At 50.3% G+C, this 11,882-nt stretch overlaps 1 protein-coding gene across 1 annotated transcript; it reads right to left on the reverse strand.

Moving 5' to 3' along the window:
* Window positions 1-3,544: 3,544 nt before the first annotated feature.
* Window positions 3,545-10,637, reverse strand: Dpep1 (dipeptidase 1). The gene is made up of 10 exons (XM_052729356.1): window positions 10,534-10,637; window positions 5,754-5,886; window positions 5,371-5,503; window positions 5,110-5,260; window positions 4,874-4,943; window positions 4,412-4,588; window positions 4,244-4,328; window positions 4,093-4,168; window positions 3,790-3,925; window positions 3,545-3,712 (listed from the first exon to the last, which is right to left on the reverse strand). The coding sequence occupies exons 1-10, from the start codon at window positions 10,635-10,637 to the stop codon at window positions 3,545-3,547; spliced, it is 1,233 nt and encodes a 410-aa protein (XP_052585316.1).
* Window positions 10,638-11,882: the final 1,245 nt, after the last annotated feature.

The raw sequence follows: 11,882 nt of genomic DNA on the forward strand, positions 1-11,882 counted from the left end.
AGCTGTCCTTCTGGTTCTGAATCCTGGGAGCTAGGATTATAGGTATGACCCTCCATGTACTGCTGCTTTTTTCTTTCTTTTTTTTTTCTCTTCTTTTTTTGTTTTGTTTTGGTTTGGTTTTTGTTTTGTTTTGTTTTGTTTTTCAAGACAGGGTTTCTCTGTGTATTTTTGGTGCCTGTCCTGGTTCTCACTCTGTAGACCAGGCTGGCCTCGAATTCACTCCCAAGTGCTGGGATTAAAGGCGTGCGCCACCACTGCCCAGCTGCTTTTTTCTTTTTTAAAGGAGATTTTAGGGCTGGAGAGGTGGCTCAGCAGTTAAAAGCACTGGCTGCTCTTCCAGAAGGCCTGGGTTCAATTCCCAGCACCCACGTGCCACCTCATAACCACCTGTAACTCTAGTTCTGAGGGATCTGACACTTTTCTGGCCTTTGTGGGCACCAGGCATACATGTAGGCAAAACACCTACACACAAAAAATTTTGAAGTTTTTTTAAAAAAATGAGATGTTACTATGTAGCCCAGGCTGGCCTTGAATTCAAGACCCTCCCACTCCGGCCTCCCAAGGAGTTCAGATAAAATGTCAGCACCCCATCCATCTTGTTTGTTTACCTCCTTTGACAGTGAAAAGCTGGCTTTCACATTCACCTCTCCTTTCTGCTTATCTTCAGCACTGGAGGTTGGATGATTCCTCTTCATTTTGTATCTGAAGTAGTTTCAGACTCAACTTCCTGGGGGTTGGGGTGGTTTAGTTCAGTGGTAGAGCACTTGCATTGCAAGTTAAAGGCCCTGGGTTTGGTCCTCAGCTCCAAAGGAAGGGGGCAGGGGACAAACTTACTAACTGTATCCAGTTATCAAACTCTGTATGTGTGTGTGCGTGTGTATGTTTATACTGTTCAAGGTGATTGTGTGGTTCTGGGAGGTTCCTTTGCATTATGGGAGACTCCCCCAACCTACCTGGACTTTTCTTTTGGGACATATGAAGTAACCCAGCCTTCAGTCAAGGTCGGCCTCACTTAGAATCCGCTGCTTGCCTCAGATGCATTCCAGTGGCCTCCTGGAGGCCCCGTTAGCTCAAAGAAGGGCTGCCTTACCATCATTGTTAGAGAGAGAGGAGATCCCAGCTTATCTCCCTATACACGAAGATTAGAACCTGCATTCATGGGGGTGCTGCAGCTTCACCCCACCTCTGTGAAACCTGCTGCAGATCGACCTCAGGTCCTCGGCGAGGCCTGGGTGTTTCAGAGGGTGGTAACTTAGGACATGAAGGTGACTCGGTGGGTAAAATCTGCTGACCTGAGTTTGATGGAACCCGTGATAGAAAGAACAAATTCTCAAAAGTCCTCTGACCTCCAGTGCATGGTGTGATGTGTATGTTCCCACTCTTACACACACACACACACACACACACACACACACACACACACACACACACACATCTTTTTGTTTGTTTGCTTGTTTTGAGATGAAGTCTCTCCACATAGCCTAAGCTGTCTGGCCTCTGTCTCTCAAGTGCTGGAATCAAAGGCGTGCACCACCATGCCCAGCCCCACAATTTTAAAATGAAAAGATGGTGGCCCAAAGTAGGGAAAGGGGGGTAAGTGAACAAAACAAGGCCAACAAGCAGGAGTCGCTTTTCAGAACCAGATGAGTGTGTCACCGCAGTGGGAGCTATGGAGGGATTTTACTGTGTCTACGATTCTTTTAGGCATCAGGAAGTCAAGGTCATCCTTAGCTGCATAGTGAGTCACATGAGACCCTGACTGACTCAAAAACAACAAAAAGATTACTTTAGGCAACTAAAAATTTTGAGTCAGGATCTTGCTGTGTAGCCTCGGCTGATCTCAAGCTCACGGTCGTCTTGCCTCAGCCCTCTGAGAGCCAGGGTTACAGGTACATACCACTCACTATACCTAGGTCTAGGATTATTTTAGGACCTCTGTGTCTTTATTTCCCAGCTGTCAAAATGAGGTGTAATACACTGGAAATACACCAGGGGGACCTTTTCCACTGCTTTGACCAGACAGTGGGCACAGAAACCTTTACTAAGCATTTTCTCTTATAAATTGATCCTATGTAGTCACAGGATGTTCCCCAAGACATTTAGACCAGACTAGAGAAGGATGCTGCTCAGTGGGCCATGTTGTGACAGACACAGGAACAGAACCAAGTCTTCTGTGCTAATACCCACAGACTTGGGGGTGGGCAGGCCCCTATCCTTTCATCTCTTGGTGGCATGTGCAAATGGGTAGCCTAGCACATGGAGGACTCTAAAAGCCAACCTGAGGCTGGGCTCAGTTGGTAGCATGCTTGCCTAGCATGCACCGAGTCCCAGGTTTGATCTTCGGCACCATATAAACCAAGTGAGGTGGTCTGTACATGTAATTGAAGCACCTGGGAGGTGAAGGCGGGAGATTCAGTTCAAGATCATTCCATGGTTGCACAGTGAGTTGGAGGACCACCTGGGATACACGAGAGCCTGTCTCAGACAGTGAAAAAGTTAAAGCCAGGTGCATGATTCTGTGGTCAGCCCCATGGGCTGTAGTTCTGCTCTACCTAGCTTTTTTTTCAGGGAAGGTAGATCTGAAAGGGACAGAGATATATAGTCATGAGGCTTCATATACTCAGGCAGTGCTATCCTTCACCCTTTGTGGGTACCTCTCAGCACATAGGGACAGGCTCTCAACAAAGCAGTCCTTGCCCATGTCCATAAGGAGTGTTTAAGCAGTATGGACCAGAAAGGAGTCATTGGCCACTCAGCAGGACTGTCCCTCACAAGTTGATTCCCCAGATCATCCTTGAATGTCCTCGTTGGAAGGCCTGATTTCACTAACAGCCATGCTGTGTAGCACATATGAGACCATCTCTGCCCCTGTGAATCTGGGAAGACTTCCTTTTAACTGTGTGAGACAGCCTTGGAGAGTCCAGGCACCCATCCCATCTAGATCCTACTCTCCAAGGCTTGACCAAATTCAGATTTCCTGAGTCCTTTCCCAGCACTACAGAACCCAGATAAACGTGTGTATGTGTGAATCTCATATGTGTCAGAGTACATGTGTCCATGTACGATATATATGTGCATCTGAGTGTATGTATATGTATGGGCTGTGTGCACATGAGTACACATTGTGGGGGTGTTGCGTACATGTGTAAGTGATGGGGGGAGGTAGCCACTGGAACCTGGACCATAATTTTTTAAACTAGCCAATGCCCATGTGAGACCTTTTGCAGATATCTGGGTTCTTTCTAGCCCTCCCCTCCAAGAACTCAGATACTTTAATGTCCCTGTTCATACAGGGCCCATTCTCACAAAATCTGCCCTCCAGATGCTCAGCAGTACCTTCCAGGGCTGGGGTACTGACAGCATACATACTCTGCACTTAAAGAGGTCATTGCATTTATTGTATGCCTGTGTCTTGAACTGTCCCCAGATAAGCCCACTGCTTATTTGGGAAAGGGTGTGTTTTTGCAGGGACAACATGGGCTCTTGGCATGTCCAGTCTTCCCTGAGCTCTGAGAGCACTGCGAGAAGTTCTAGTCCTTCGATATCACAGAGGATGCAGACTGAGGAGCAAGGAAGCCACGGGGACCAGCAGGGCCCCTATCTGGAGGTGGATGCTGGAGGCTTGTGAGTAGCCATAATGTGTCCTGCAGGAGCCGCCTAGCTCATCCAGGGGGATAGGCTCTTCCTCAGGAACTTGAATGTTATTGCTTACCTAGAGACAGACCCAAGTTAGGGAGCCTGCCTTGTGGGTGGGAGAAGGGCAGCAAACCCAAATGGCCACTTTCTCACCTGTTCAACTTCAGAGAAGACCCGCAGCAGGTTGTCGGATAGTACACCTCTGACCTCTGTGTCTGTCCAGTTCCTCCTGAGAAGCTCCGCTATCAGGTCTGGATACTTGGAAACATCCTCCAGTCCCTTGGGAAGCCTATGCCAAGACCAAGAGGACCACACATTGCAGACTGGACACTCTCCAGGCATATGAAGGCCAGATGATCAGGCTTGCAGCAAAATGCCCTGCACTGTGCTCAGGACACACTTCACCTCCTCTGTCCCATCAGCACATATCAACATAGAACAAGATGTCACTCTTACTCTGTAACGCCATCATAGTCTCCTCCAAGGCCCACAGCCTCAGCGCCTGCCACCTTCTTGATGTAGTCCAAGTGGTCTGTAGGGAGTAGCAGGTATGGGTCCTAAGCAAGGCCCTCCCCAGCTTGGTCACTGTGTGGTCATATCCACTTACCAGCCACTTGAGACAGGGTGGCATCATTTGAGCAGGACACAAACATACTGTAGAAGTTGACCATCACCAGACTCCTTGTGTTCTTCTGCTCAGAGAGGGGTAGGGAATGAAGGTTGAAGAGGGCCCGTAGGAGACAAGGGGCTCCCCTTCACTTCTCAGATTCCTTACCACCAGCTCAAGGATGTCATCGGGTACATTCCGCCTGTGTCGACACACGCTGTAGGCTGAGGAGTGGCTGAAGATGACCGGGGCCTTGGATAGCTGCAAAGCATCCCTCATGGTGTCCACGGACACATGGGACAAGTCAATCATGACACCCAGGCGGTTCAGCTCCTTCAGCACTCTCTGCAGGGAGACAGGATTGGGTACACCTCACAGACACTCTGAACTTGGGGCATGGGAGAGGCAGCACTGGATAGGTGTTAATTAGCCCTTAACTGGCTGGAGGTTGTGGGGTACTCAGGACCCAGCATTCTGAATGCTCAGGGGTGCCAACAGACTCAACCCTGGAAACGAGCACTGTTAGCTCCGTGTGACTGAGGAGAACACCAGAATCCACTGAGGTGTGACACTGCGCTGGAAACCTTCCTAGCCCTCTGTCCTTTGGGAACTGTGGTCCTTCCCCCTCACCTTCCCAAAATCCGACAGTCCTTGGCTCTCAGCTTCATCATCCCCTCTGTCCACCAGCCAGTTGTCAGACCTGAAGAGAAATACACCTGTGTCCAGGGAGCAGGTCAGGAGTGTCACCCTCACCTGCCTAGCTAACGGCCTGGCCTGGAGCTCAGGAGAGTTCTGGGCATGAGTGAGGTCACGTTTGGTCTCCCCTTCTTACCCCATCCCAGGGCCTTCACAGAGGGACCCCTTACCAGGGTGTGTTGCAGTTGTGGGTGAGGGTCAGGTACCGCATGCCCAGATGGTAGAGCGCCCGCAGGACACCCAGGCTGCTGTCAATTAAGTGGCCACCTTCCACACCGATCAGGCTGGCCACTTTCCCCTCCTGGAAAGCCTGTGTGATACCTGCAGAGAACAAAGGGAAGGTTGGCACTAAACATTCGGGATTCCAAGGCCCACCCTCTACTAAAGACCATGCCTGGCAGGAGGGCATCAGGGCCTTGGTGGGACACTACCTGAACTTTTGGTAACACACAAGAAGGTCTCAGGGTAGAGTTGGCACATGCGGTGAATGACATCCATCTGTTCCAATATCCTTTTCACAGCGTCTTTGTTTTGGGTGTCACAAGGCAAGTATGCGGACCAGAACTGGGGGACCAAGAGGAAGAGCTGATAGCCCAGACCACTGATATCTGAGCCTACCCCAGCGTACATGTGGGTCTTCTCTCCTGCCCCTTTGGAAGCCCTGGGGGCTGGTCCAGATAGGTGTGCCCTGCCAAGGCCTGTAGCCCAGGGGCCCAGGAGGCATGCTTCTCTAACACAGGCCAAACCTAGACAGTCCCACAGGGAATATAGGGGAGACCCCAGTACAGAACAGATGGGAGAGCAAAGGATGTACCTGGCCCCCCACAAAGCCAGCCTTCAGCTTCGGGATGTTGGTATGTGTCCCGGCCAGTGTGTTCAAGTTGGCCTCCGAGTCGTTCAGCCTGTTGTTGAACAACTTCAGCAGTTGCCAAGGCAAGTCGTTGTGACTGGAGGGAGGAAGGGTCCAAGGTGGATTAGGAAGTCTGCTTGGGCCTGTCGGCTTCTGAGCCAGCTGGCTTCCAGACTGCCCTCCTCCAGTTCAAACTACCACGGCTCAAGACTATCATGCAGACCTCAGAGGTGGAACACCTCTGCTTTGACTACACCTGCACACAGGTGAAATTCCCAATTGCACTCCAGGCCAAGTGACCATGAGGTGAGTATGGCTAGGCTGGCCTTCTTATGCACCCCCACCTCAACCCCCAGGCAGGAGGAGAGGACAGACACCCACTCTGCTGCAAAATCACCTGGGGCTGGGGGCTGGGAACCAGTGCAGGTAGCTTATAGGAATATGACATTTTCAGTTCAAAGATTAAATTTGCCCCTTGAAGGAAAGCCGTGACATATAGGGAGTAGCCTAGTCTCCATCCTTCTGGGGAGTGAGGCGTCACTCACAGGATTCGGGCTTGTCTTTGTCTCTATTCCTATGGCAAACCCCAGCTCGCCTTTGGCCAGTTCATCTCTGACTCCAAAGGGCTCTGGGTTCCAAGGAGTTGCAAGTGCTTTCACGGAGGAAGGAGAGGGCCAACAGCCAGTACCTGGGCTAGCACAAGGGCTTTTTGTCACCTCTGCCTATGCTGCCACAGAACCTGAGCTGTCAGTGAACTTCAGCAGAGTCCTCGAGCAGCCAGGGCAGGCTCACTGGAGTCGAGGCTCAGGCCCGGGAGAGCGCTTGCCACAGATCTGCACCTTGCTGGTTTGCATGCACAGGACAGCTGAGGAGGCATCCACAGCTGCCATCAGTCCTGTGGCTGCAGCCTGTGTTAGCTGGGCCCTCGAGGCCCCTGTAAGGTGGGCAGAGAACAGTCGCCCCTCCCCAGCCCTGGCTTTGTCCTCATTGTCCACTCCTATCTCCGATCTTAGTTCCTTTTTCCCACACCTAGGCTTCCGTATCTGTAACATGGGGTACCTTGGTATCCTCCCCAGAGAGTGTATTATTAAGGTAAATAAGTAACGATTAATGTAGTCATTTGGATCTGTCCGAAGAAATGCTTTGTTGGGCATCTTCATTCTTGTTTTTTTGTTTGTTTGTTTGTTTTTCAAGACAAAGGGTTTCTCTGTGTAACAGTGCTAGCTGTCCTGAAATTGGCTCTGTAGACCAGGCTGGCCTGGACCTCACAGAGATCTGCTTGCCTCTGCCTCCCAAGTGCTGGGATTAAGGTTTGTGCCATCACTCCTCAACAAGTCTTCATTCTTATAAGAGCTTCTATAAAAACAGGACAGCTATCCATCACTAGGTAATGTCATAAAGGCCTCACTGAGGCACACATACACAGTCCCTTATCCAAATGTCATTATGAAACACATACGTTTTTTTGAGGGATAGTCTTTTTTGAGACAGGGACTTACTATGTAGCCCTGGAGAGCCTGAAACTCTCCATGTGGCCCAGACCAGCCAAAAATTTTCTGTGATCTTCAAGCCTTCTACATGTTGAGATTACAGGCTTATGCCATTGTACCAGTCTGTTTGTTGTTTTATTATTATCTAGATTGATCTATTTCATTTTATGTGTATTTTATTTTTTGTTAGCATGTATGTTTGTGTGTGTATCATGTGTGTGCCTGGTGCCCACAGAGGTGAGAAGAGGGCACTGGATCACCTGGAACTGAATTTACAGATGGCTGTAAGCTACTATGTGGGTGTTAAGAACCGGACCCCCAAGCCAGGCAGTGGTGGTGCACGTCTTTAATTTCAGCACTCAGGAGGCAGAGAAAGGCAGATCTGTGAGTTCAAGGCCAGCTTGGTCTATAGATCAAGTTCTAGGTCAGCCAGGGCTGCACAGAGAAACCCTTCCTTGAAAAACAAAACAAAAAAAAATTTAATAAAAAAAATGACCCCTGTGTCCTCATTTCATTCGGTGGCATCTCTCTCTCCATCCGTCCAGGAGTACTCCATAAACAGGAGTAAGAAAATTGAGAAGTGGCGTCAGGAACTGTTGGAGAAGTAAAGCCCTAAACCCAAACCAGATCTGTTCAAAGGGATTGGCCAGGAGCATTTCTTCAAGAAGATTGAAGCCGCACACTGCCTGGCCTGTGCCGTGCTGATTCCTGCATCGCACCAGCTCCTCCAGCGGCATCTGCACTCTGTGGACCATAACCATAACCGAAGGTTGGCTGCTGAGGAGTTGGAGAAAACAAGGCTCCATGTGGCTAAGAGTGTTTTAAACAACAAACATAGAGCGAAGATGCTGGAAAAGTACCTCAAGGGGGAGGAGGATCCTTTTGCCAATGAAACATTTGATCTTGAGACCGAAGGAGATGAGAATGTAGGAGGAGAGGAGAAGGAGGAGACACCAGAGGAGGTCGCTGCAGAGTCTTAGCAGTGAGAGCGGTCGGGCGAGGGTAAGGAGAGCCAGCTGCAGAGCATGATGAAGTCCTAGCTGAAGTGGAAGGCTCTGTGGACACAGCGGAGACCAGTAGTGACCTGCCGCACACTGAAGAGATGCTGGAAGAGCAGACCTGCGAAACAGCATCTGAAAATGGGAACACCGAAGACAAGGCCCGAAGAGAGGCCGCTGAGGCCAGAAATGAAGCGGTCATGGCAGCAGCAGAAGCAGAGAGCACCATACCTGTTACAGCTATCCCAGGAATCCTGGATGATGAAGGGGACAAATTGATGTGGACTCTACAGATACTCCCACAGAGTGACCCTTTCTTCCCTGTTTCAAGGGATGAGTTATCTCTTTGGTTTATAAGCAGTACTAGGGTGTGTGTTATTTGGTGGAAAGACAGCCATTTCCTTCCCAATGTACCTCAAGGGCTGATGCTACACAGTGAATGGCTTCCCACCTCTGTTAGAATACAAAGAGGTAAACCATTTTCCCAAGTGGCCTTTGGTGGCTCTGTGTGCTGCAGTTAGAATAATAAAAGTAGATCTTCCTGATATTTGGTTAAAAAAAAAAATGACCCAAACCCCAGACCTCTTCAAGAGCAGCAACTGCTCTTAACCACTGAGCCATCTCTCTAACCCCCTTATTTGTATTTTCTTTTTTATTTGTTTGTTTTTGTTTTTCAAGACAGGGCCTCTCTATGTAGTTCCAATTGTCTTAGAACTCTGTAGACCAGGCTGGCCTCAAACTTCCAGAGATCCACCTGCCTCAGCTTCCTGAGTGCTGGGATTAAAGACGTGTGCCGCTGTGCCTAGAGTTGTTTGTGTTTTTAAGCAGGGCCTTTCTATTAACCCAGACTGGACATGAGCTCATTCTGGAATCCAGGCTGGCCCTATGCCTGCAGTGAGTGACCCTTTAGCCTCAACCTCCCAAGTGCTGGGATTACAAGTGGATGCAGCTACACCCAGCATCATGTGACAGTTGACTTAGGTTTGTGACCAAGTACTAGGTCACCTTCCACCAGTTCTCCTTCACCCTGACCCCATCCACTCCCAGTAATGGCTTTTCCAGAGCCAGCCAATCCAGGAAGCTCCTTTGGAAAGCTCAGGGAATGTGCCCTTCCCTAGGGCTGGTGCCCAAGCCATCCCTCAGCAAAGGGATACACAAGCTTTAGTCTCCGCATGTGAAGATCACTCCCAGAAGAAGGTCCGGGATGGGCTGGACTGCCTTCGTCCCTCTTACCCTTTGCACTTGGCACAGATTTATTATGATACACTTACTGTATGGATAAATGAATGGGTATGGGCCAGCCAAGGCAGCCTTGCCAGCTCTCTGAGACAGGGCTAGGCAGGCTCCAGGAAGAGGACTTTAATCTTTTGCCTGAGGACACTTACAGCCTACCTAAGAAAGTCATCTCCATCATGGGGGCTGGGAAGGGGTAGAGCACTTGAATGGGGCTCTACATACCTCAGGAGCCCCCTGCCATACTTGGAAGCACTCTGCCCTCTTTCCTCATCCCCTCTCTACCCTCTTTGGGAAGACAAAATGGGACCACAAGACTCCTGTCTCAGAGGGAACAGAGCCACCTCCGCCAGGTCAAACTGCAGCTCTAGCCTCTGTGTGCCTCAGGGATCAAGGGTGCACGGGTGCCGGTGGGAGGTCCATTAGAGTCTTCCACAATAACGCAATGGAGAGTGATTGACCGGCAGGGGTAGGCAGATATGATAGCTAGAAGTAGAGTGACCATGCTTCGGCCGGGAGAGGACAGATGGTAAGGAGCTGGTAAAAGGTCTTCAAGCAATGTCAGAGGGATCAGGCAGTGTGAACTGGACATGTGGGACATCTCCACATGCAAGGAACAAGAGAGGCACTGGCATTTGGCATTTGGCTGGGCACGAGATGGAGGAGAGCTGGAAGGATTGCTCAAGAGGGCCTTACTGGGGTAAAGCCACCCTCAGCTTTTCAGCTGAGACTCAAGTAGGGGGCATGGATCGTTCCCTCAGACATATGACTAGAGAGTTGGGAGACCTCAGAATCCCCCAGACACAACCAAAGTCGGAGCTTCAGGAGCCCTGGGAGCCGGTGCCGGGATGTTAACTCCTTCCTTCCCTGCCCTCTTTTGATGAAACCTTTTAGGTCCTAAGACTCTCCACCAAGAAGCTGAAGCCAGAAGACAAGAACCATGGTACAATAGGGAAACTGAGTCCCCAGCAGAGGTGTGAAAGCTTCTGGCCCTTTCAGGCACCAAAATAGGTAGCCACTCACCCATCAACGACCGGTGTGATCTTCATGATTTCCTCTGCCTTGTTCCGGAATGAGTCGGAAGCACAGATGGCCAGAAGAGGCCAGAGCCACCAGATGATCAACATTACAAGGTCCCCAGGGATCTCCTTCCACAGCTGCCTTGGCACCCCTGTGATAGCCTATACACAGAAAAAGAAAAAAAACACACCTGTCTAAGGGCCAGATGGAGCTGCTGTGCCTGTCAGGAGAAAAGACACAGGCCTTTGGTCCAGGTAATTAAGACTATGAGTCCTGTTTATGACACCCAGTGTTCAATGAGTAACCACTCCATTCCCTTTCAGGATAGGGAGCAGACAAGCCCATACCAGGTGTTGCTGTCTTGGCTAGGCAGAGGTATGAAAAGACACCGGGACTCCAGACCCTGGGAGGGGCTCCAAAGGGGCTCGCACAAGGCAGTTTCTTGTCATCTAGCCTGCTGGAACATCTGATCCCGGAGGCTTGGTACCTTTATGCAGACCTGCCCTTTGGGGCCAGTTCACTGAAAGTGCCTGAATTCTGACAGGCCAGGATTACAGCATCCACTAAAGGTCCTCCTGATGCCTACCCTCCTCCAGGCAATATCTGGTACTTCCTTTGCCCCTGGCCCTGAGAAGAAAGGTCATTTCTGAGGCAGGTGCCCGGGCCCCTGGGCCTCAGTTTCCTTCCTGTTGACAGCACCTCAAATGGTTGTTGGGGAGACTGGGTCAGGTAGCACCTATCAATGTACCTCATCACTGGAGAAGAGCCACATTTATGTCATCTGCCGAGTTCCCACTGTCTCTTGGCAAAGAGGCCCCAAGAATCCTTAGTACCAGGACCCTATACAGAAAGTGCCACTGTCCGTGTACCTCTGTGGTATCTGAGTCATCCTAGGTGTCCACACACACGCTACCCCACTGACCCGTTGCAGACAAGAGGGACGTGGAGGCCTCCTGCTCTGATAGCTGCCACAGTCCCTGGGCTTGCAATGTGATCTGTGTCTGTGTTTTAAGGCTATTGGGTGGGGGAGGGGGACAGGAAAGAACTTGCAGGGTAAGATCCTGCCTGAGGCTGGACTGGAACTCACTTTTTACTCAGACTGGCATGAAACTTCTAGTGATCCTGCTGCCTTAGTCTCCCAAGTGCTGACATTACAGCCGTGCACCTCCACACCCCAGGCTTTCACTACGTTTTCCAAGTTATTGTTCCTTCTTCAACCCCTACAACTAGCCTGTTCATTTTTTTGTTACTCCCTTGCTAGCATTTTCTCTCCTTGTTTAGCAGGCTTACATAATCCTGTGTACCTTGCAGAATCCTTAGTGCCCACATCATGGTCCACCACATCCCTTTAG

This window comes from Peromyscus californicus, unplaced genomic scaffold, assembly GCF_007827085.1.
Source record: "Peromyscus californicus insignis strain IS unplaced genomic scaffold, ASM782708v3 Scaffold_8__1_contigs__length_139910024, whole genome shotgun sequence".
Classification (NCBI taxonomy): Eukaryota; Metazoa; Chordata; class Mammalia; order Rodentia; family Cricetidae; genus Peromyscus; species Peromyscus californicus.